The sequence below is a fragment of the Emydura macquarii genome, unplaced genomic scaffold (assembly GCF_026122565.2).
Source record: "Emydura macquarii macquarii isolate MOO-44397 ecotype Brisbane River unplaced genomic scaffold, CSIRO-AGI_Emac_v2 contig_2994, whole genome shotgun sequence".
NCBI classification, from domain to species: Eukaryota; Metazoa; Chordata; order Testudines; family Chelidae; genus Emydura; species Emydura macquarii.
The window spans coordinates 4,847,560-4,867,603 of NW_027133131.1; the positions used below are offsets into that span (position 1 = coordinate 4,847,560).

The 20,044-nt window shown below is 52.0% G+C and overlaps 1 protein-coding gene across 3 annotated transcripts in view; it reads right to left on the bottom strand.

Moving 5' to 3' along the window:
- Window positions 1-20,044, bottom strand: part of PFKM (phosphofructokinase, muscle) — a 39,381-nt gene that overhangs the window by 3,348 nt on the left and 15,989 nt on the right. For 2 of the 3 annotated variants that reach the window (XM_067529955.1, XM_067529956.1), the window contains 17 exons: window positions 18,516-18,705; window positions 17,139-17,304; window positions 16,705-16,749; window positions 15,475-15,583; window positions 14,395-14,490; window positions 13,771-13,863; window positions 12,006-12,131; window positions 11,255-11,319; window positions 10,519-10,582; window positions 9,965-10,111; window positions 8,902-8,972; window positions 8,645-8,732; window positions 7,199-7,351; window positions 3,437-3,601; window positions 2,100-2,161; window positions 1,394-1,505; window positions 449-548 (listed from right to left, as the gene is read on the bottom strand). In XM_067529955.1, coding sequence (XP_067386056.1) covers window positions 449-548; window positions 1,394-1,505; window positions 2,100-2,161; window positions 3,437-3,601; window positions 7,199-7,351; window positions 8,645-8,732; window positions 8,902-8,972; window positions 9,965-10,111; window positions 10,519-10,582; window positions 11,255-11,319; window positions 12,006-12,131; window positions 13,771-13,863; window positions 14,395-14,490; window positions 15,475-15,583; window positions 16,705-16,749; window positions 17,139-17,304; window positions 18,516-18,705 — 1,852 coding nt within the window. The remainder of the gene's footprint in view (window positions 1-448; window positions 549-1,393; window positions 1,506-2,099; window positions 2,162-3,436; window positions 3,602-7,198; window positions 7,352-8,644; window positions 8,733-8,901; window positions 8,973-9,964; window positions 10,112-10,518; window positions 10,583-11,254; window positions 11,320-12,005; window positions 12,132-13,770; window positions 13,864-14,394; window positions 14,491-15,474; window positions 15,584-16,704; window positions 16,750-17,138; window positions 17,305-18,515; window positions 18,706-20,044) is intronic. The other variant, XM_067529957.1, reaches the window with a different exon arrangement.

Here is a 20,044-nt window from a genome sequence, read left to right on the forward strand (position 1 = left end):
AACCGAAATGAAGAAAAGTGTGTGTCTGACTTTGCAGAAGAGGTCACTGCTGTTAAAAGCTGGGTTAGCCCATCAGCACACTCTATTCCCAGGTGCTTAGCCAGTGACTTCCCTCCATTTCAGTGGTTTGACTTTCTTGAAAACTTTGACAGCAATCATGTACTATTGGAATATTTTGTATTTAATTTACATGATTTTAAAATATTCCAGTAAATTTAGGCCTTAATAGAGGTGGTTACAATTAATTTCAAATTTAAAAAAAAATGGATTTAATTTAAAGAACAAATCCCATTTAAATAAAAATCTGATTTTTTTTACATCAGTTTTTATCTACCCTGAATGTAGCCACGAAAGCACACAACATGTGCCCCCAACTACCGCACAGAGGGGTAGATGGATGGCTCTGCCTGGCCCATGTGGCCTTTTCCCACCTTGACGTGTAACCTACCGTGCCTGGAGCATTCCTTGATCTTCCCGGTGATCCACGCTACAGACTTCGCACCCATCTTAGTCCCAAAGTTTCTGTCGAAGGGAGTCGGCGTCCCACCCTGCCATTCGCAGGGAGAGAGTCAGTTTGGTTGCAGGCAAAAAGAATCGTGACAACAGGGAGAACTTGCTGCCTTTTGACGGGATTGTCGGCCCAGAAGGCAGAATTATTCGTACAAGGGCTATTGCGTTTGGACTTTCAACCCCACGTTCCAGCACCTGTCATCAAAGCCAAGACCCTCCCTTCCCCCGGCACTGGGGCCAGCAAGGCACTTTTCACCCTGTCTCCCAGGAGGGGATTTTGGCTCTTTAAGGCGGCTTTGCGGGAAGCCAATCCAACAGCTCATTTCCAGAGGGCCGGCTCGCTTGGAGGAAGCAATAGGTCAGGGGAAGGATGGGGCTGAAGTGGGAGGGGCGTGCAGGCTTTGCTGTCAGGAGCCCAGCGTGCTCTGTTATTTAGCATATTATAATGGCACTGCCACCCAGCCTGAGAGCAGGGCTCTGTGGGCTGAGCGGTACAGAGACTGGCCCTGGCACAAAGAGCTCGCAGTCTAAGCAGCCAAAGGGCGGGAGGGGAAACAGAGGCATCGAGAAGGGAAGAGACTTGCACAAGGTCACTTGCCGGAGAGTGGCAAAGCTGGGCACAGAATTCAGGTCTCCTGAGTCCCAGTCTAGTGCCCCATCCACTAGGCCAGTGGTTCTCAACTTCAGTGACCGGGACCCCTTCTTTGTGTCTGTATCATTTACGCCGCACACGTACACACCCGCCACACACCAGCTGTGAAGGCAGCACCGACGCCAGCACTCTCCTAAAGCTTCTCACGCCCCCCTCCCCTTATTCATTGCATGCCCCCCAGTTTGAGAACCTCTGCACTAGGCCGGGCTACCTCACCAGCCTTGGGTCTACCTGCTGCATGTGTCCCAGCACGTTCTTCCGGCTGTCAAAGATGCCTTTCCCTTCCTCTGAATACAGGTTGAATATGAAGTCGGTGGTGTAGTTTTCATTGCATTTCTCATTCCTGGGAGGTGCAAACAAGGAAGCCCAAATGACTAAGGGGTGGACCCCACAAACAGGCACAGGATCAGCAACTAAGTGGCTTTAAAGCATGAGGTGACTCGAGAAAAACCAGGGGCAAGAAGGAGAGGCGCTAATAGAGAAATATAGTCTGGTTAGGTAGAGCGGAAGGGCCATGATCAGCGCTGCTAAAGGGCAGCCCTGTGGAAATCCGCTGCTTTTGACAATATTGCCTCTCGAGCTGGTTGTATTTTACTAATCCCTAGGTTCCTTTGTGCTCTTTGCCCCGGGTTCTGGTGACTAGCGGCCCCCCTCACTGCACCATCAGTAATTCGGGCTGTGGAATATCCATCCGACCCACATCCAACGCTGCTCATGGGAAAAGTGCTTCACAAGCAGGAAAGTCGCATCCCCGGGGTACGGATGAGGAAACTGCTAGACTAGAAGGCAAGTGACTTGCCCAAGGTCAGCCTGCAGGGCTGTGGCAAAGCCAGGCAGAGAACCAAGGTCTCCTAAGGCCTGGGCCAGCACTTCAGCCACTGCCCCTGCTGCAGCCTGTGCCTCTGTCCCCAACCTGACTTGTTCTGAGACTGGTTACCTCAGCACCAGGCCTCTCTTCACGGTGGTTTTCATTTTCTCCGTCAGGTGCTCAACGTTAATCTGTTAACGCAGAAAAGGGCCAGAAGCTTCTTAGATTCCTGGGCATTTTTTTTTTTAAGCAAACGCAAATCTATTAAAAGCAGTTTTTTTAAAGGCGAGAATGCAAATCCCCATCCCCCCGGGGAGCAGGAAAGGTGGCCAGCTAGCGGATAAAGTAGGAAAGCTCTGCAGATGAAAGCACCAGCGAAGCGAAGTAGGCTGCGGCCAGGCCCTTGTGCTGTAAACCTAGAACGCGGTAACTGAGGGCTCAGGACTGCCATTGACTTCAATGGGATGTTACAGCCAATGGTAAAACGGTGGTGCAGGCCGGGACCTTTCGCGGATGAGATGCCTGTAGCCCCAACGCTGATCTCCGTCTAGTTACTTAGCTCCACGCAGGAGTCACTGGGTGAGATTCTACGGCTTGCGTGAGGCCTTAAAGTCTCTGGGCCAGATTCTTATTCGCGCTCTTATTATTTATGATTTGTATTATGTCGTGGGCCAGGATCCCAGGTGCTAGGCGCTGTACAGACGCAGGCCGAAAAGACAGCCCAGGCTCCGAAGAGCTCACAGTCTAAAGTTCCTGTACGTTGCCAGAGCCGTGTAAATGGGCCGTAGTGTAAAGAAGAAGCAGGCCCTCTGAAAGCCAGAATAACTCCACTGCAGCCAAGGGCTTTGCTCTGGATTTAGACCGGCGTCACCGGGAGCAGCATTTGCTCCTGTGCCTGACACAAGCCTTTCCAGCAGTAAGTGGGACAAGTCAGTCCACACCGATCTCAGTGGATTCCCCAGTGATCCCGTTCCACTGAGACCTTCGGCTTCGGTTGGGTCTCTGCCCTCCAGGACACCGGCCAAGGGCTGAATTTACCAGGTTCTGCTCCACTGATTCAGCCGACTTGAACTTGTCTTGAAGCCTGGGGAATGCACGCCCCAGGTGGCTTGTCCGTAGTGGGGAACAAACCTGGGGTCTCTGGATCATGAGCCTGTACCGCCCCAGCTAAAGAGCCCATCTCTATTGGCCGAGGCTGTGGCAGGCTCATCAACCTGTGCGTGCAGAGCATCACGCTGAATGGGGGGTAGGTTACACCTGCCCCGTTGGGTCCCAGTACTACACCCACTGTGCTTTCGCTACATGCCGCTGCCCTGCTGCAGCCCCACGCCTGTGTCGTGTAGGGCGCTGGGACTCCAGGTGAAGAAGTCTATGCCCCGTGTCCCTGGGATGGGCTGTACTTTGAGCTCAGGGGCCCAGCTGTGTGCGTAAGCGAAGCTCCCCGGCACCGGTAAAGAGACTCTCACCTGTAAGTCGTGGATGGTGAAGGGATCTTCATAAATATAAGCCGCGTCGGCTCCTGAAGCCAAGCCTGCCATGGTGGCCAGATAGCCGCAGAAGCCTCCCATGGTCTCGATGATGAACACCCGCCGCTTGGTGCCGGCTGCAGATTGTTTGATACGGTCACAGGTCTAGGGAGGGGACAGGAGCAAGCTTTACTATGGCTACGTACACACGGATCGATCGAGCCGGGGCGGTGAAGAACTGCTCAATCAATCCGGAAGGCGACTGAATTAAACCACCTCCCCGAGAGGTGCGGCGCAGTGGAGACGGTGCTAAAGGGACGTTACGAAGGTGACAGGAGTTACTTCCGGGGAAGTGCAGACTGGCCTTGGAGTCACTTAATAAAGGAGATCAAGGCTGGGGTGATACGAATGAGGGTGAAAAAACGACTACGGGGGTGTGTGGATGGGGAATGTCTGGGACGCACCCAGTGAAATCCTGGCGAGTTGGAGAGACTTTCCCGCTCATCCCAGACCAGGAAGGCTCCGGGAGGGGAAGGACTTTGAGCAGCTGTCACTTCAGCCTCGCTGCGGTTACAGTTTTCTCTCTTGACTAGTTCCAGAATGCCTCAGGCCTAGCCCTCGCTCACCCGGAAATTCAGCGGCAGTCGACGGGAGTGATGCAAGCCACGCAGAGTAACTTGCATCACTCCAGTCGACTTCGTAACTTCCCTTTAGCGTGTCGTCTCCACGGCGCTGCGCCTTTCGGGAGGTGATTTAATTGAATCGACTTCCGGATCGATTGGTGGGGGGCTTCACTTCCGCTGAATCGATCCGGATAGATCGCTCTGTGTGTACATACCCTCAGATTCACAGGGATCTGTCAGGGTAGCTTTGAGATCCTGGGCAAAGCAGGCAATGTTAGCAGATAACTGTGGGCCCTTTGGGGCTGGGGGTGTCACACTGATGTTTGGGGATGGATTATTGGCACCTTGCACTCCAGCCTGAGTTATAGGGGCAGCAGCTGGCTGCACTTCCCCAGGGCCAGGGCAGGAAGTGAACTGAGACTGAGAATAGCAGTTCAATCACAGCTTCACCATCCCTCCATGGGAGGGGAGTTAGCTGCCAACCTTTTTCCCTGGCATAGAGACAGCCCCCTCCATGGGCTCACCTGTGCCGGTTCAATGGGAGGGAGGGGCTCTGCTTTGGCTCCACCCACTCCCCAGCCCTGCCCACCCCCCAGCAAAGCAAGGGGATTAGCAGCTCACAGGCAGCTCTCCGCTTTGCACAGCCTGCAGCAATCGCAGTGTGCCACGCAGGGGAAGTGGGCGCCTGCATGCGCGTACAGCAAGGCTCACAACGGAGGCTTAGAAAGATGCAGCTGTTCTGGATCAGCTCACGGACATTTTATATTTGAAAACCCTTTTTACAGAACAACACAAACAATGCTGGGAATTTTGACTGTCAGCGAGGCTGGAGCTGGGCAGTGGAGCAACCTAATGGATTCAGCCCTCAGTGGAGAAATACACAAATCAGATCATTGCTAGAGTTGGTTGGAGGGAAAAGGGGGAGACATTTGCGGGCTATTTTTCCCTTTTCAATTTGAAATTTTGAGAAATTTTGCAACCTTGGAATTTCAATAAATACATTCGACCTGCTTTATAATTTCCTCAAAGTTTTTTCCTGATTTTTTCCGCCCCTCAGAGATTTTTTAAGGCCAGAGGAAGCTTTATGATCATCTAGTTTGACCTCCTGCATCAAACAGGCCAGAAAACCTCATCCAATAATTCCTACATCAAGCCCATAATTTCTGTTTGCGCGTTTCTTTGTAGAAAGACACCCCGTCTTGACTTGAAGGATGTGTCTACGCCCCAGCTGGGTGATGTAATTCCCAGCTTGGATGGAACTACATATGTTAGTTCTACTCGAGATCCTAGGTACGTATTCAGCCAGCCAATCTGAACTGCCACCGTGCTGCTGCAGCCAATTGCTATTTTGACTGCGTTAGCCTGATTGGAGCATCCCACCCCCAGCTGCCGTGTAGACGGACACAAAGACTTCAAGGAATGGAGAGTCCTCCACTTCCATAGGTAGGGAGAACAATTGAGATGGGTCGAGGGCAAAGTTCAAAACATTCCAACCTGCTCTGGGGGCTAGAATGGCGTTAAGGCCCTTGATCAGCTCCTGAATGAAATAGGACAGATGTCTCCAAAAGAAACTTCCATCCGAAAAATGTTTATATTTAGTTAAGGTTGCTTTAATAAAAATTTAAAAAATAACCAGCGCATTACCTTAATATCTGGCAAATACACAGTGTGATAAAGTCAGGCCAGAGGGCCTCAAAAGGGCATACCAGGGCCAGAGTGTGAGCCCTAGAAGCCAAAAACCCTTTTTCCTGCAAGCAGGGGAGAGATGATTGCAGGGCAATTAGAGACACCTGGACCCAATGAAGGGCTAGTCCAGGTGTACTTAAACCCTGCCTTCCCTAAAGGGAGGGGGAGAAGCACAGGAGGAGAAAGCTGCCGGAAGGCTGGTGGTAGCTAGAGGAGAAACACCCCCCTCCCCAGGCCAGGAGACTGCTTCTCTGCAGCTACAGAAGGAGAAAACCTCTGGCCCCAGCCAGCAGAAGGAAGCTGGAGCAAGGTACCTCCAAGGGGAGACAGGGTTACTGGGGACTCCCTGGCCCACGACAAGGGGTTGAAGCGTGAGACCCACTAGGGAGACGCTGGCTGTTTCCCATAACAGGTAAGGAATTGCGACGTTATTTCCCTTCTACATAAAGAAATATTTCAGTCTTTTTCAGCAATTCTACCTTTCATTTTGACCTCATTACACTTCCTTTACGGACACTAACCAATCACTTTCATTATATTTTCAATCTATTGACTTGTGGCTGATCTTTGTATAACAAAGACAGTAAACATTGTTATTTCTTTTCACTGCTAGTAAGATTTACATTTCCATGGTGTAGTCTTTCCATGGATTAGAAGTGTATTGCAGTGTATTGGCACTTAGATTTCTCCAAAGACTTTAGGTAGATGGAAATTGGGAAGTCTTCCATTTACATATTTCTGTGTCCTACTGTTTTCTTAGTGTATAACCAGAGTTAAGACTGAAAATATATTGTAAGTCATTAATTAGTATCAGCTACCACTGCACCATGCGATCCCTGGATGCGGCGCAAGTCAGCGTAGAGAGGTCATATGACCTCTGTGTTAGGCACTGGTGCTAATATTGTGTCTAGTTTTGTTGTGCACAGTTCAAGAAGGATGTTGATAAATTGGAGAGGGTTCAGAGATGAGCACGAGATGATTAAAGGATTGGGAAACATGTTTTATAGTGATTAGATTCAAGGAGCTCAATCTGTTTAACAAAGAGAAAGTTGCTGGGTGACTTGTTCACACTCTAGTACCTAGATGGGGAACAAAAAATTGATAATGGGCTTTTCGGTCTAGCAGACAAAGGCATAACAAAATCCAGCACCTGGAAGCTGAAGCTAGACAAATTCAGAGTACAAATAGGCTCAAAGTTTTACGTGTCAATGGTTGGAACAGTGTAGCCAGGGTCGCGATGGATTCTGCATCACTGACCAGTTTAAAATCAAGATTTGATTTTTTTCTAAAAGATCCACTCCAGCTCAAAGAGCCGTTATTTCGGGGCAGGTCTCTGGCCTGGGTTGTGCAGGAAGTCAGACGAGATGATCACAATGGTCCCTTTGTCTCTATAAATCATAGGACTAGTGCAGTGGGGCTTTCCTTAGCAGGAAGAAGATTTAAAATGCTTTACCATGGTGATAGTGTTGAGGGCGGTGTCTGCTCCAATGCTGAAGTCAGAGCCGGGGACGTTGTTGGAGACGGTGGCTGGAATAACACACACAGGGATACAGAGCTCTTCGTATTTGCCACGGCCTTCCACAAGCTCTAAGCTTCCGGTGAAAGCCTATGGGATGCCGGGAAGAAAGGGAGAGCAGCATCGGAACAGACCTGGGTTTGCTTCTGGCTGGGGCCACTTTCACCTCTAGGTACAGGGAGGATGGATGGTGACTGGGTTGGAAGCTTTTCCTAACATTGAGTAGGTTAGTAACATGGGATCTAGGCTGTCTGAGAATTAGGAAGGAGTCTGATCAAAGAGAAGCATTGTGGGGGTGAAATCCTGGCCCCACTGAAGATGGGGGTTTTGCCATGGACTTCTGTGGGGCCAGGATTTGCCTTCAGTGTTGCATCTGAAGAGCTGTCAGTGGGAAGAAAGGGTTAATCGTACCCAGAATGTGATAGTTAGGTATTTATTATTTGTATTATCATCCAGCCTGGGACCTCCAGTCATGGACCTGTACACAGAGAGAACAGGAAAGGTATTCTGCTGGGTCTAAGGCCTTTTGGGGTGGGACCAAGATTGGTAACATTAGATTTAGGCTGTGGCAGCAGTGACCCTGTGGGATATCTCCCCCACCCTAAAAGCCTGAAGACTGGTAATGTATCCAGCAGGTGCCTGGTGTGGTGTCCTTGCACAGAGGGGCAAAGAGCTGACACAAGCACGGTGCATCTACCAGGAGAGCTTTGCTGAAGATCGCCCCAGTGTCCCACACAAACACATTCTGCTCCTCCCTTGGAAAGGGAGGACCGAGGAGCATTATGATCTAACTCCATCAGTGCCACCCAGACAGCCAGGGAGGGGACCAGCCATTCTAGGAAGCCGTAGGGAGTGGAACCTTGACAGATCCCCTAGGCAGGGCCCCCACATGGGGGTGAGAAAAGGGTACACTTTACTGGGGCCTGGAGGCCTGGATGGGGGACCCAGCCCAGGCCACAACCCCCATTATGTGTGTGGGAGGGGGCCCATGTTACAAGTTTGTACTGGGCCTGAAAAAATTATTCTTGGGCCCTGCCCCTGAGCCTGGAGAAGGAGAAAGAGATGGAGGGAAGGGGCCTGGAAGGGATCAGCCCACAGTTCCTTAATGCCCTGGTGAATGGAGACTCAGCTTCGCTGGGATGGTCTGTGTTCCTGAGTCACCACAGGGGCTTTCCAGCAATTTCAAGGCATTGACAGACCTGGGAACAGTCAAGTTCCGCCAGTAACGACCCCCTATTCCGGTGAGCATCTTTGCACCCGACCATGCTGCTCATCTTATGTCCTCCAGGATTTAGATCTTCTGTGGGGTGTTCCCTGGGTGGAGAAAGGTGACTGGCCCCCTGCTATCCCACCGACACCAAGTTCTAAGCCTGTCTGACTCACCTCAAAGCCTCCGATGATGATCAGCCCGTGAATGCTAAAATTGCTGATGTTTGCACTGATCTCCTCAAAGTATTTCTTTGGCAGAGTCCTGTCGGAGGCAGAAACACCGGAGAAAGCATCAATGCACCCAACTGGGCCTGTATGGTCCCTGGATGTCTGATCCAAGCAGCTGTTTGATGCTGCTCTGACCATAATATGACGAAGGCCACAAGGACACCCAGGTAGCTAGCTAGGGGAAGAGTGCCTGAATGGGTTACCTTTTTGTTCCAAGTTTCGATCCGCCAAGCCCAGTCCAGCCACCTACGCCTCCCCAGCCAATCTCTTCCACCTGGTGGGAAGGGTAGAGCAGAAAGGGGTTAGGAAGAGCTGGGCTGTTTGATTTCCCAACAATTTCCCCACATGGAAATAAGGTGGAGACACTGGAAGTGACTCCCAGTGGGAAATTGAACATATTGAGCTCAAAGCACAGCTTGAAATAACTACTCCCCAGTTTGAAGAGTAAGCAACTGATGTTGGTGTGGGATTGTGGGTTTGAATCTCCAACGCCCTGTGACTTGTGACGTCCTTTACCCCAGGGCTTCACAGGCAATGGACACTGAGGCAGGTCTGACCAGAGCAGCTCTTCCCAGACAGAACTTTCCCAAGCAATTTGAATCGCTCCCCATGGGACGGCACCCACTGTCCCCCGCGGATGCACAGAGTTAAACACCTTTCCCACAACTTCAGGGAGACCCAGTCAAGACTGTTGCGCACAGCACTCAGGGAGATTCTGCATCTCACCAGAATCCACATCGGAGCGGATCTTCTTTGGGACGCAGCCTGGAGATGGTCAGGCAGCACTGGGCTGAGATACGAATACTGCCCACAGCAGGTTTTGATCCGGTGTCTCCGTCCACTCTGCCTTGGAAGCCCAATACTAAACCAAGAGCCTTTTCTCTTTCCCCTTGATTGTTCACTCCATAACCCTGCCATGTTGAACATCACCTGAACAGGGCTGGAGCCCCGCCATACGCTCTCCCATTCAGTTTAGGAGCCAGGCCCTCCCTGGGCTTGCTCTGGTCTATCTCATAACCGTGTCCCAGTCTCTAGTCATCTCTGCCCCCCTAGCACTACCCACGTGCTTGCCATGAACAAGAGCTTTTTCTTCTTCAGCTGCCGCTGTCTGGAGCAGCCTCCCTATATCATCAGTCCCCACTTCGGCCTCAGATTTCAGCATGTTTCTCTCCTCAGCATGGCTCTGATTGTTCCTTTCCCGCTGCTGCTAGTCAGTGCATGGAGTCTCCATCCGTAGCAAGGATGCTACAGAGCCCTAGATGGTACCTGTCCATGGGCGAGACCGTCAAACCCATCGTGCACAGCCAGCATCTTGTGCCCATGGATCAGCCCGATCCTGACAGCCGCCCGCACGGCCGCGTTCATCCCGGCGGCTGGAGCCCCGACGTTCATCACGGCCAGGTTATACCCACTCTGCGGGGGGGAGCAGGAGATGGCGTTGAGAAAGAAACAAGAGAAAATGGGACTGTTCCCCAAACTGCCAGGCCTGCTGAAATAAGTGGGGCTAGGTCCCACAGCACTAGGACAGCGAGGCCCCATGGCATTGGCACGGCTCTGTGGCATTGGGCTGGCCCAGAGGACGGCCCCATGGCCTGGCACTGGCACAGCCCCATGGTCCCACAGCACGCCGAGCGAGGGTCTAGACTTCCATTTTCAAAGAGGCTTGGGGCATTCGGTGCCTAATTCCCATAGGAAGCAAATGGGGAGGGTTGGATGCCTAACTCCCTTTGCCTGCTTGGAAAATCCCCACCCTAATGCATACGCCGGTGCACAGACGGTAAAGAAAATTGATGAGGCATCACCTGCCGTTTGTTTCGTACCTTTGTAGTGGGCGGGCGCACGTGAGCCAGCAACTTGTAAACGTTCCAGTTGTTCTGGAAGCTCCTGCAAGAAACGTCGAAGGAGGAGTCAGATCTCAAGGCCAGAAGGGGCCACGCAGAAAATCTGGTCTGGCCTCCTGCATCCCACAGACCAGAGAACCTCTCCCAGTGAGTCCGGCCTCCAGCCCATATCTGGTGGTTGAGCTAGATTGTTTTTTTAGAAAGGGCCGTCCAATTGATTTAAAGACTCCAACCAATGGAGAAGCCACCATGTACCTGGGAAAGTTGTTCCAATGGTTAATTCCCCTCCCTGTAAAAACCTGCCCCTTTCCCTTTTGTAGTAGATAAGCATCTTCATGCTGTGGAGAAGGCAGGAGCTTCGCCTACTTGTGATTCTCCCAACTAAGTGCCATTAGAGGAACGTTGGTTTCTTTTCAGTGCATGTGGCCTAGGAGATAGAGCACTGGGCTGGGACTCAGGAGATCTGGGCACCATTACTGGCTCAGCCACTGGCCTGTTGGGTGACCTTGGGCAAGTCACTTCACCCCTCTGTGCCTCAGTTTCCCCATCTGTAAAATGGGGATCATGATACTGACCTCCTTTGCAAAGCCCTGTGAGATCTGCTGCTGCTGCAAAGTGCGAGGTAAGAGCTAGGGATTATTATTATACTATATTTAGAGCCACAATAGCTCCCTGACCCTTTAAATAGCTCATTTTAAATAGCATATCCTCTCACCTTCCCCTCAGTTTAACAGCGTCTTCAAATCTTCTTTCATTCATTGCTGTCGTGACATCTTTGGTCTGTTTGGAGGAAGCAGCAGGAAAAAAGAAAAGGTCTCTAAAAATCTCATTTGAACTCGACTGCAATCCCCGATGGACAAGGATGTTAAAGTCTGGAGCAAGGCACTCCGGGCCCGGGCCTGCAGCCCTGGCTCCATTCAGATCAGAATCTCAGTTTTCATTTAAAAATAACATTCCTGGCTCTCGTGGATGCACAGAAAAGCTTGGAAATGTGACCTGAGTGTGGCTGAGGCCTTCTGGAGTCTGCAGAGAGCCTGAAACAAGAGCTCCAAGAGGTGGGAACTGCCCCATTCAGCTTAAATCTGAAACCTTCCCTAGGAGAGGTGGGGCCATGCCATAGAGGTGGCAACATAGGACGTGTGCCTCAGCCACCAGATTGCCTTAATTCATACCTGCACGGCAGCAATTCAGCCAGTCCACAACAGGTACGCAGCAATGCCTGGAGAACACTGCCCCCTGGTGAAGTCTAGGTGGATGGCAAGTTGTGATCTCTGCTACTGATTGGCTAAGAACTGCCCATCTGTTTTAAATCACCTATTTGTATTATCGCCAACCACTCTCTTATCAGGCTCATCCACCAGTCTTTTAAACTGCAAGCTCTTTGGGGCAGGGGCTGCCATGTACCATATGTTCGTACAGCACCTAGCACATCTGACGTGGTTGGAGTGGAGGGAGGGAATACTCACCACTTGAACACACTCCATGAGAGGCAGGCGGACAGCTTGGTTGCCGGACAGGCTGACAACACATGCTGGGGTATCCGGGGTCCCTTCCAACAAGGCCATGACTGCTTCCACCCCCATTCTGCTTCCCTGAGACACACACACAAGGGGCTTTAATCCTTGGAAATCCATACCCCATGCTCCCATTTATTCCCTCAACATGGGTTGCCCAGAATTAGTCCTTAGGAAAAGCTTAAAACACCACAGTGTAACACCAGGGGTAAGTAGATCGCCTCCCCACACTGGTGGCTAGTCTACACCGAGGATAAGAGCCTACTACTGCTATCAGATAATGGGGCTACACTGTTAGGAGGTGGAGGTCACAGGCTCAACCCCTACTGATGAATGGGGGGTGTGTGTCATTTTTAGGGCTGGTGGGGAAAAACAATTGCCATTGAAGCTGTTTTTTGATGTAAAGTCAGGGTTTCAGCCAAACTAGCTTTTCCGTAAAAAGCAGCTGCTTTCCAGGAAAAGGTCGTGTCCGTCCCCCACCCCTCCATTGGAAAAACTGAACATCTGAAAAAAGAAACATTTCAGTTCTGAAATGCAACCGTGGTGCCTCGTGGAGCTGTAGTTTGGGTGTCTCATTCCTCCATTCTCCTCTATGGGCTGGGCTCTCCAACCAGCCTGTGTGTCTCATGATGCACCATGAGAGAGAGAGTCCAGAGGAGAGCAACAAAAAAAAAAAGTGGTTTAGGAAACCTGACCCATGAGGAAAGGTTGAAAGAATCTAGAGAAGAGAAGGCTGAAGGGGGGTCATGATAACAGTCTTAAAACATAACATAAGAACGGCCGTACTGGGTCAGACCAATGGTCCATCTAGCCCAGTGTCCTGTCTTGGCCAGTACCAGGTGCTTCAGAGGGAATGAACAGAACAGGGCAATTATTGTGTGATCCATCCCATCACCCAGTCCCAGCTTCTGTTAGTCAGAGGTTTAGGGACACCCAGACCGTGAGATCGTGTCCCTGACCAGCTTGGCTAATAGCCACTGATGGACCGATCCTCCATGAATTTACCTAATTCTTTTTTGAACCCAATTATACTACTGGCCTTCACAATATCCTCTGGCAATGAGTTCCACAGATTGACTGCGTTGTGGGAAGAAGTGCTTCCTTATGTTTGTTTTAAACCTGTTGCCTCATCATTTCATTGGGTGACCCCTGGTTCTTGTGGTATGTGAAGGGGTAAATAACACTTTCCTAGTGACTTATTCCACGCCATTCATGATTTTCTAGCCCTCTATCAAAGTCCCCCTTAGTCGTCTGTTTTCTAAGCAGACCAGTCTTTTTAACCTCTCCTCATATGGAAAAAGACAGGTCTTCAAATTCGTAAAATGCAGGGGATCAATTGTTCTCCACGTCCACTGAGGTAGGAGAAGAGGGATTCAGCTTAGTCTGTGGCCAGGGAGATTTTGGTTAGATATTAGGACAAACTTTCCAACTCTAAGGACAGTGAAGCACTGGAAGAGAGGTGACCTAGGGAAGCTGTGGTATCCCCATCCCTGGAGGGTTTTAAGACAAAGGCCAGTCAGGGATGGTCTAGGTGTGCTTAATCCTGCCTCTGCATAGCAGAATGGACTGACTGACCTCTCGAGGGCCTTTCCAGCCCTACGTTTCCATGTCTATGGGCTCCGCCTTGAGAGAAGGCCAAGATGGAGGTCGTTACGGTTTGTAAAAGGATCTCAGGTAGCAGGAGGAGAAGCATGGGGGAGATACCAACGGTGCCTACCAGGATGCGGTCAAAGGCAGAGGGGGTCCCACCGCGCTGCACGTGCCCGAGGATGGTGACCCTTGTGTCATAGCCCAGGCGTTTCACAACCAGCTAAAGGGAAGAGAGACAATTACAGAAAAGATTCACCTTTTGCCCTCTTTATCTCAAGAGCCCACGCCGCGCCACGGGTGAACGTGCAGCAGTAGAGGCCATTGGAGGCTAAGATCTGGGAGGGGCAGGGGCATATCCTCAGCTGGCATCGATCAGCCTAGCTCCACCGCCTTCAGAGGCAGCAGTGCTGATTGTCGCCAGCTGGTCATCTGGCCTCGGGCTTTAACTGAGGGCAGTTTTAAAGCTTTCTGCTAGCAGAGCCCTGCCTTGCCCAGCCGTAAGGTCTGGCTGGCTGTGACCCAGCACGAATGCCGAGCAGCAAAGAGCACCAGCAAATCTTTGAAGGCTTCCAGAGGCTCCAAATCTCAGGGCCATACCTGTAGCTGGTGTCCACTAGCATCAAGCGATGCTGCTTTGCACCTGCTGAGGAGCTGAGCGCTCATGAGACAGATGCATGCTGGGAGCTCACGGGAGCACAAGAGGGACCTATTCTCGGGGTCGAGCACAGAGCTGATCCCAGGCCCCACTCACGTTTTTGATGTCCTCTGAGGTGATGGGCTTGCCCTGCTTGTTGATGGCGCCTTCGGCCACAATAATGATGTTCAGTCTCGATCCGCGGCCTCTTGTCTGAAGGAGAGGGAAGGGAGAAAGCCGCCCAGTGACGTGATGTGTAAAATTGCACCGGGGGTGGGATTCACAAAGGGACAGAATAAGACCTATGTGCTGCTCCTATCCCACTTGCAGCCGTGGGTTGCAGCAGGACCCGAGTGGAGCACCAGATGCTAGCGCAGGCTGGGAAACCCCAAGTCCATTTGGGGAACAATTTTGGAAGGTTGGCATTTTTGTTCCACATCAGAACAACCATGAGACCCTGCGCGTTTTTTGTGTGGAGAAAAATAGAGACCAACTCCAGGATCAGCACGTGACAGGGCAGTCAGCACTGTGCCCCATAGCCTAGTGGTTAGGGCACTCTCTTGGACTATGGAAGAGCCCCGTTCAAGATTCTGCTGCTGCTGGATTGTGGCAGATCAGATCAGGGGGCTACTCCGGGGTGTCTGTCTCCTCCTCCAGAAAGCCCATCCTGGACGGGAGAAGTGTTTAGTCACAAAATTCCCGACCACCTCTAATGCCAGCCCTTCTGCCCCCGCAGTGAAGGACAAGCCTTCTCCATGAGGAACCCCTTCCAACAGGAAACTGGACCAAATGTGTCGCGCTAAATCTAGCTTCAATGGTATCTGCGTGCTTCACCATCCTGAAGTGGGTTTATGCTCACAACCTCCCTATGAGGGGAAGCAGTGCTGTTATTCACATGGGGAATTTCAGGTACAGAGACAAGGACCCAGATCCTCAAAGATCTAATTCCCAGTGATATCAGCGGGAGTGAGGCATTAAATACCTCTGAAGATCTGGGCTAAGTAACTTGCCCAAGATCAAATAGGAAGTAATGACAGAGCAAGGACTTGAACCCAGATGTCCGACCAGCACCCTAACCACTAGACCACCTTTCTTCTCAGAGCTTGAATCTCAAGCGTCCTAGTTTTCAGGCCTCACAATCCTGGGTCAAGTCTGTGCAAAGCAGGAGTCGCTTCCAAGAAGCGGGGCTGGGGTTACCTCGATTAGCCGCCTGCACAAGTGTTCCTCCCAGTCATCCTCAGGCGGAGACTCTGGAATGAAAACCCAATCGGCACCACAAGCCAGGGCCGTAATGAGAGCGAGATAGCTAAGGCGAGAGAAAAGGAGGAAGGTTAGAGGGCCGGTGGCGATGCTGCGAGTTCGAAAGGTTGTACCGTGTGCTTAGCAAGCGGCGTAAGTAGCCATTGGTGGCAAAGGCTGGCGGGAGATGCTCTGGAAATACTGCTTGGTGGTTTCAAATTTGCATCCAAAAATAAAATACTCCCTGCGGTTCTGTTCGATGCCACAGTGGGATGGGGGGGACACAGAGCTCCCTGATGCTCTGTTTTTCTTCTGAACTAACTTTTCTTGACAAAATTTCAAACCTCCTAAAGTTTTTTGGGGGCAATCGGGACACGAGAGGGATGCTGCTGCAAACTAAACTCCCTCAGCTTCCCATGGGTGACATTTACCCTGGGGCAGAAGGGGCCAGCACAAGGGTCCCCGCCCTGCTGAAGGGAAATTCAAGCCCTGCTATGGGGACTTACATGGGATTGCAGAGGGACCCCGGCCTTGTGCCAGGGGAGAATTCCACCAGCAGCAAACTTAGCAAAACTCTTACACAGCCACAGCTCTCAAGGCCAGAAGGGACCGTTCTGGTCATCTGCTCTGAACTCCTGCGTAGCACAGGCCGGAGAATTTCAGCCTTGATTTCAATGAGCCACATCATTTCACGCTAGGCGAGAACTGGCCCATTGTCTTCAGTGGGGATGGGAACAAGCCCCCAAAGCTCATGAGGGATGGAGGGAGAGAAGGAGCCCCATTAGATGGCACCCGGGGCAGGGAAGCTGGGCTGGCAGCGCAGTGCCAGAGGGGGCGTGGGGAAGCCTGCTGAGTCCTGTCCCTTCCTCGCCCCCAGCCTCCAGTCAGTATTTGAAGCCTGCCTGGGGTGTGCAGAAGGGAGCTTGACACATGCTGGCCACTCTGCATCAGGATCAATTTCACCCAGTTTGATTGCAGTTAAGGGTTTCCACTGGCTTTGTTGGCTGGAAAGCTGGGCGGGGTTGCTTGCACCTCCAGCCCTTTGTTGCCTGCGACTGGCCCCTCTTTCTAACCTCTCCACTTCCTGTAAAGCGAGGGTGCCGCCTCCCTGGGCGCTGGGGCAAAGGGTGAGGAGGCGGCAAAAATGCAGAAACGGTTCAAACGCACGGAAGTGAAAGCTTGACCCACCCGCAGTGACGGCCCATCACCTCCAGCACAAACGTCCTCTGGTGACTGCAAGAGACAGGAGAGAGAGTTCGCCCAGCGGTTACAGAATGCAGCAATACAGCAACTTGAATAATAACGATGCCTTAATACGATGGACATGCAGGGGAGTCCAGTGGACTGGGATTCAGAAGACCCGGGTACTATACCTGGCTCTCCCGTGTGACCTTTGGCAAGTCACATCTCCGCCTGTGTTTGTCTTGACTTTGCAGACGGTCAGCAATGCAGGGCTGGGATACAGCACCTCATTACTACCTTTATTAATAATAATCTGTATTGCCCAGGAGACTTAGGCACGGATCAGGGCCCCATTGCGCTAGGTGCTGTACAGAAACGGGACACAAACACAAGTCCCTAATGTGAAAAGCCGCCTTATGATTACCCGCCAGATTACTCACCTTTGGGCGGTCGTCGTTATGGCATCGACTATTTCCATTATCCGGTGGAGGGCGGAGTCTGTGCCTATCGTCATGTCCGTGCCGCAGAAGTCGTTATCGATGGAGCCGACCATTCCTACGATGTTCAAGTGACTAGAGTTCTTGGCTTCCTCGGCCGTGATGCCACCTGTGGAGAGATTCCGGGGCCCCTTGGAACAATGACAGTCTGCGGGGAGTGGGGGGGTAGTTCCCTGAAAGCTTATCACTGGGCGAGGCACGCTGGGGACCTGATCCAAAGCCCACTGAATTCAAGGATCTTTGGGCGAGGCCCGAAGCAAGAAAGCTTAAGGCCGGAAGGGACCACCAGACCATCTAGTCCGACCTCTTGGACGTCACAGGCCACTAAACGCCACACTGCCACCCCCGTGCCAAAGCCAACCCCCAGAGCAAGACCAAAGTAGCACAGCCCATAGAAGACAAAGCCGTTGTGGGCCACAGGCAGAGAATAGGAGGGACTAAGGTGCCACCCATGCCAGAGGCCTCTGCAATGGCAAGGGATTCATGAGATACACACGGAGAATCCTAGCAAGGGACCCACACCCCATGCTGAAGAGGAAGGTGAAAAACGCCCCAGATTCCTGCCAATCTGAAGGGGTGGAAAATTCCTTCCTGATCCCGAGAATGGCCATCATGGAGAGTCTGAGCAGCATGCGTGGCAAGCCCCTGAGACAGAGAATTCTCAGTAACACCTCAGCGACGCTTCCCCCCTGCTAGAGTTGAATGGAGAATAACATCTGGATGGAAAAACAGGGGAGGGGAAATTCACGAAGTGTTTGTGAAATTCGTTTCCGCATCCCAGCAAGCTCTGCGGGCTGGCATTTCCACACCCTTCGCTGCCCTGCGGTCTGCTGGGGGGGATGTGCAGAGGTAGGTAACGCGGCAGGAACACACCTGGGCAGACGGGTCTCCTGGGACAAGATACGCACGCTGAGGGGTGTCTCCAGGAGGGTGGAGTGCCTTGGGGGTGGGAATTGGGGAGATGGCAGGCACTTGGTGGGTGCACAGATGGGCCAATGTCCCATGAGGAGTGCATGGGGCTTTAGAGGTGAAGGGCTCAAGGGCAGGTGGGTGACATCAGAGATGAAGCAGGGCCCAGATCCTCAAAGGTATTCAGGCACCTGACTCTCACTGAAATCCTAAATATCTCTGAGGATCTGGGCCTGGGTGACTGGGGCAGCCAGTTACTTTGTATGGAAGGAGGAGTCGTGCAGCAGAATCACTGGGCTCCTGGCTGCTCTCTGGAAGGCTGGACCATGCGGTTACATTCATATCGGAGCTGGGGCCGTCACTGCAGCTCAACCCCCTCCCGCTCCATCTAGTGCTGCCTTGCTCCGGTACCTGTTTTAATCAGTTCCACTAGCAAAGTGCTCCACTCGGCCCGGAAGGTGTCTGCTCCGGTCAGACTGCCGTCTCCCCCGATGACACACAGGTTGGTGATGCCTTTCTTCACCAGGTTGCGGGCGGCTTTCAAACGACCCTCGTGGGTGCGGAAGTCCTGGCACCTGGCGCTTCCAATTACCGTGCCGCCCTGGAGGGAGGCAGAAGGTGGGTTAGTAGGGAACCCCTCCCCCAGAGGACTGTGGTCTGTCTCAGGAGCTGATCTAGGCAGAGGTGAGCAGGTTGCATGGCAGAGGTGGTTCTCTGTCTATACAGGGCACTGGTGAGACAGACACGGGAATGCGGAGGACAGTTCTGATGTCCACATTTTAAAAAGGATGTTGAAAAATTGGAGAAGGTGCAGAAGAATGTCACAGGGCTGGAGAAAATCCCTGGCAGTGAGAAACTTAGAGAGCTCGATGTGTTTAGTGTATCAGCAGGAAGACTGAGAAGTGGCTTGCTCACAATGTAAAAGTGCCTCCATCGGGAGAGAATCCGGGCTATTAAAAGGCTCGCTGGCTAGCAGAGACAGGCAGAATGAGAATCAACGTCTGGAAGCTAAAGCCAGACCAGTTCAAATTCAAGATAAGGCACACGTTTTTAACTGCTGGAACGCACTCCCCAGGGAAGTGGTGGACTCTCCATCTCTGGCCATCTTCAGCTCCAGACTGGATCCCTTCTGAAAGATGCTTTCGTCAAACCGACGATATTGGCTTCAATTCAGGGCTGAAATGCCAGGGCCTGTTGCTAGACAGGAATTCAGACTCAATGGTCCAAAGGTCCCTTCTGGCCTTAGATGCTGAATCTCTCTTCTTTAGTCCATGCCGTGCTCTTCACACTGGCACTTTCATGCCAGGCACCTTATTAGATAGAGCTGCCTTTATTCCACTGCCATGAGTGGCACAGGCTACGCACACCCCACCACCATGGCCCAGTTCTCAGTCAGGGGACGTTCATCTCGACAGGGAAGGATCCAGCCTCCATTCAACAATCCTCCTCGATGAGGAACTGGCCCGCTGTTGAGAGGGGATAGCTCGCTATCTAGCGAAGGTGCTACCAGAGAACCATCAAATCCCAGGGCTAGAAGGGACCGCAAGGGTCATCCAGTCAAACCCTCTCGCTGGGACTGAGACCCCCAAACGTGCCGTCTGTTTTCAGCTGCTAACAAGCTGGGCTGGATTAGAACTGGTGACCTGGCGGTGAAAGGTTTGCAGGTCCCCTGAGCCGTCCAGTCCTGGTGGCTGTACAATGAATGTTCAATTGATGCAAGAGACCCTTTGCTCTTTCAGTGAGTCCCTGCAAACGTAACCAAAATGTGTTCTGGGTGTAGGTCGCCCAGAGACCAGACTCCACTGCGCTGTATGACGCAAGGTTGCTATTCTACGGGCTGGGCCTGCAGCGTCTCTTGTTGCTGCTTAGCCGCCATGTTCCCGAGGCTTTGGCGTTGTGTGGCGAAGGTCACGGTATGAATTGTCATTCCTTCCTTCCTT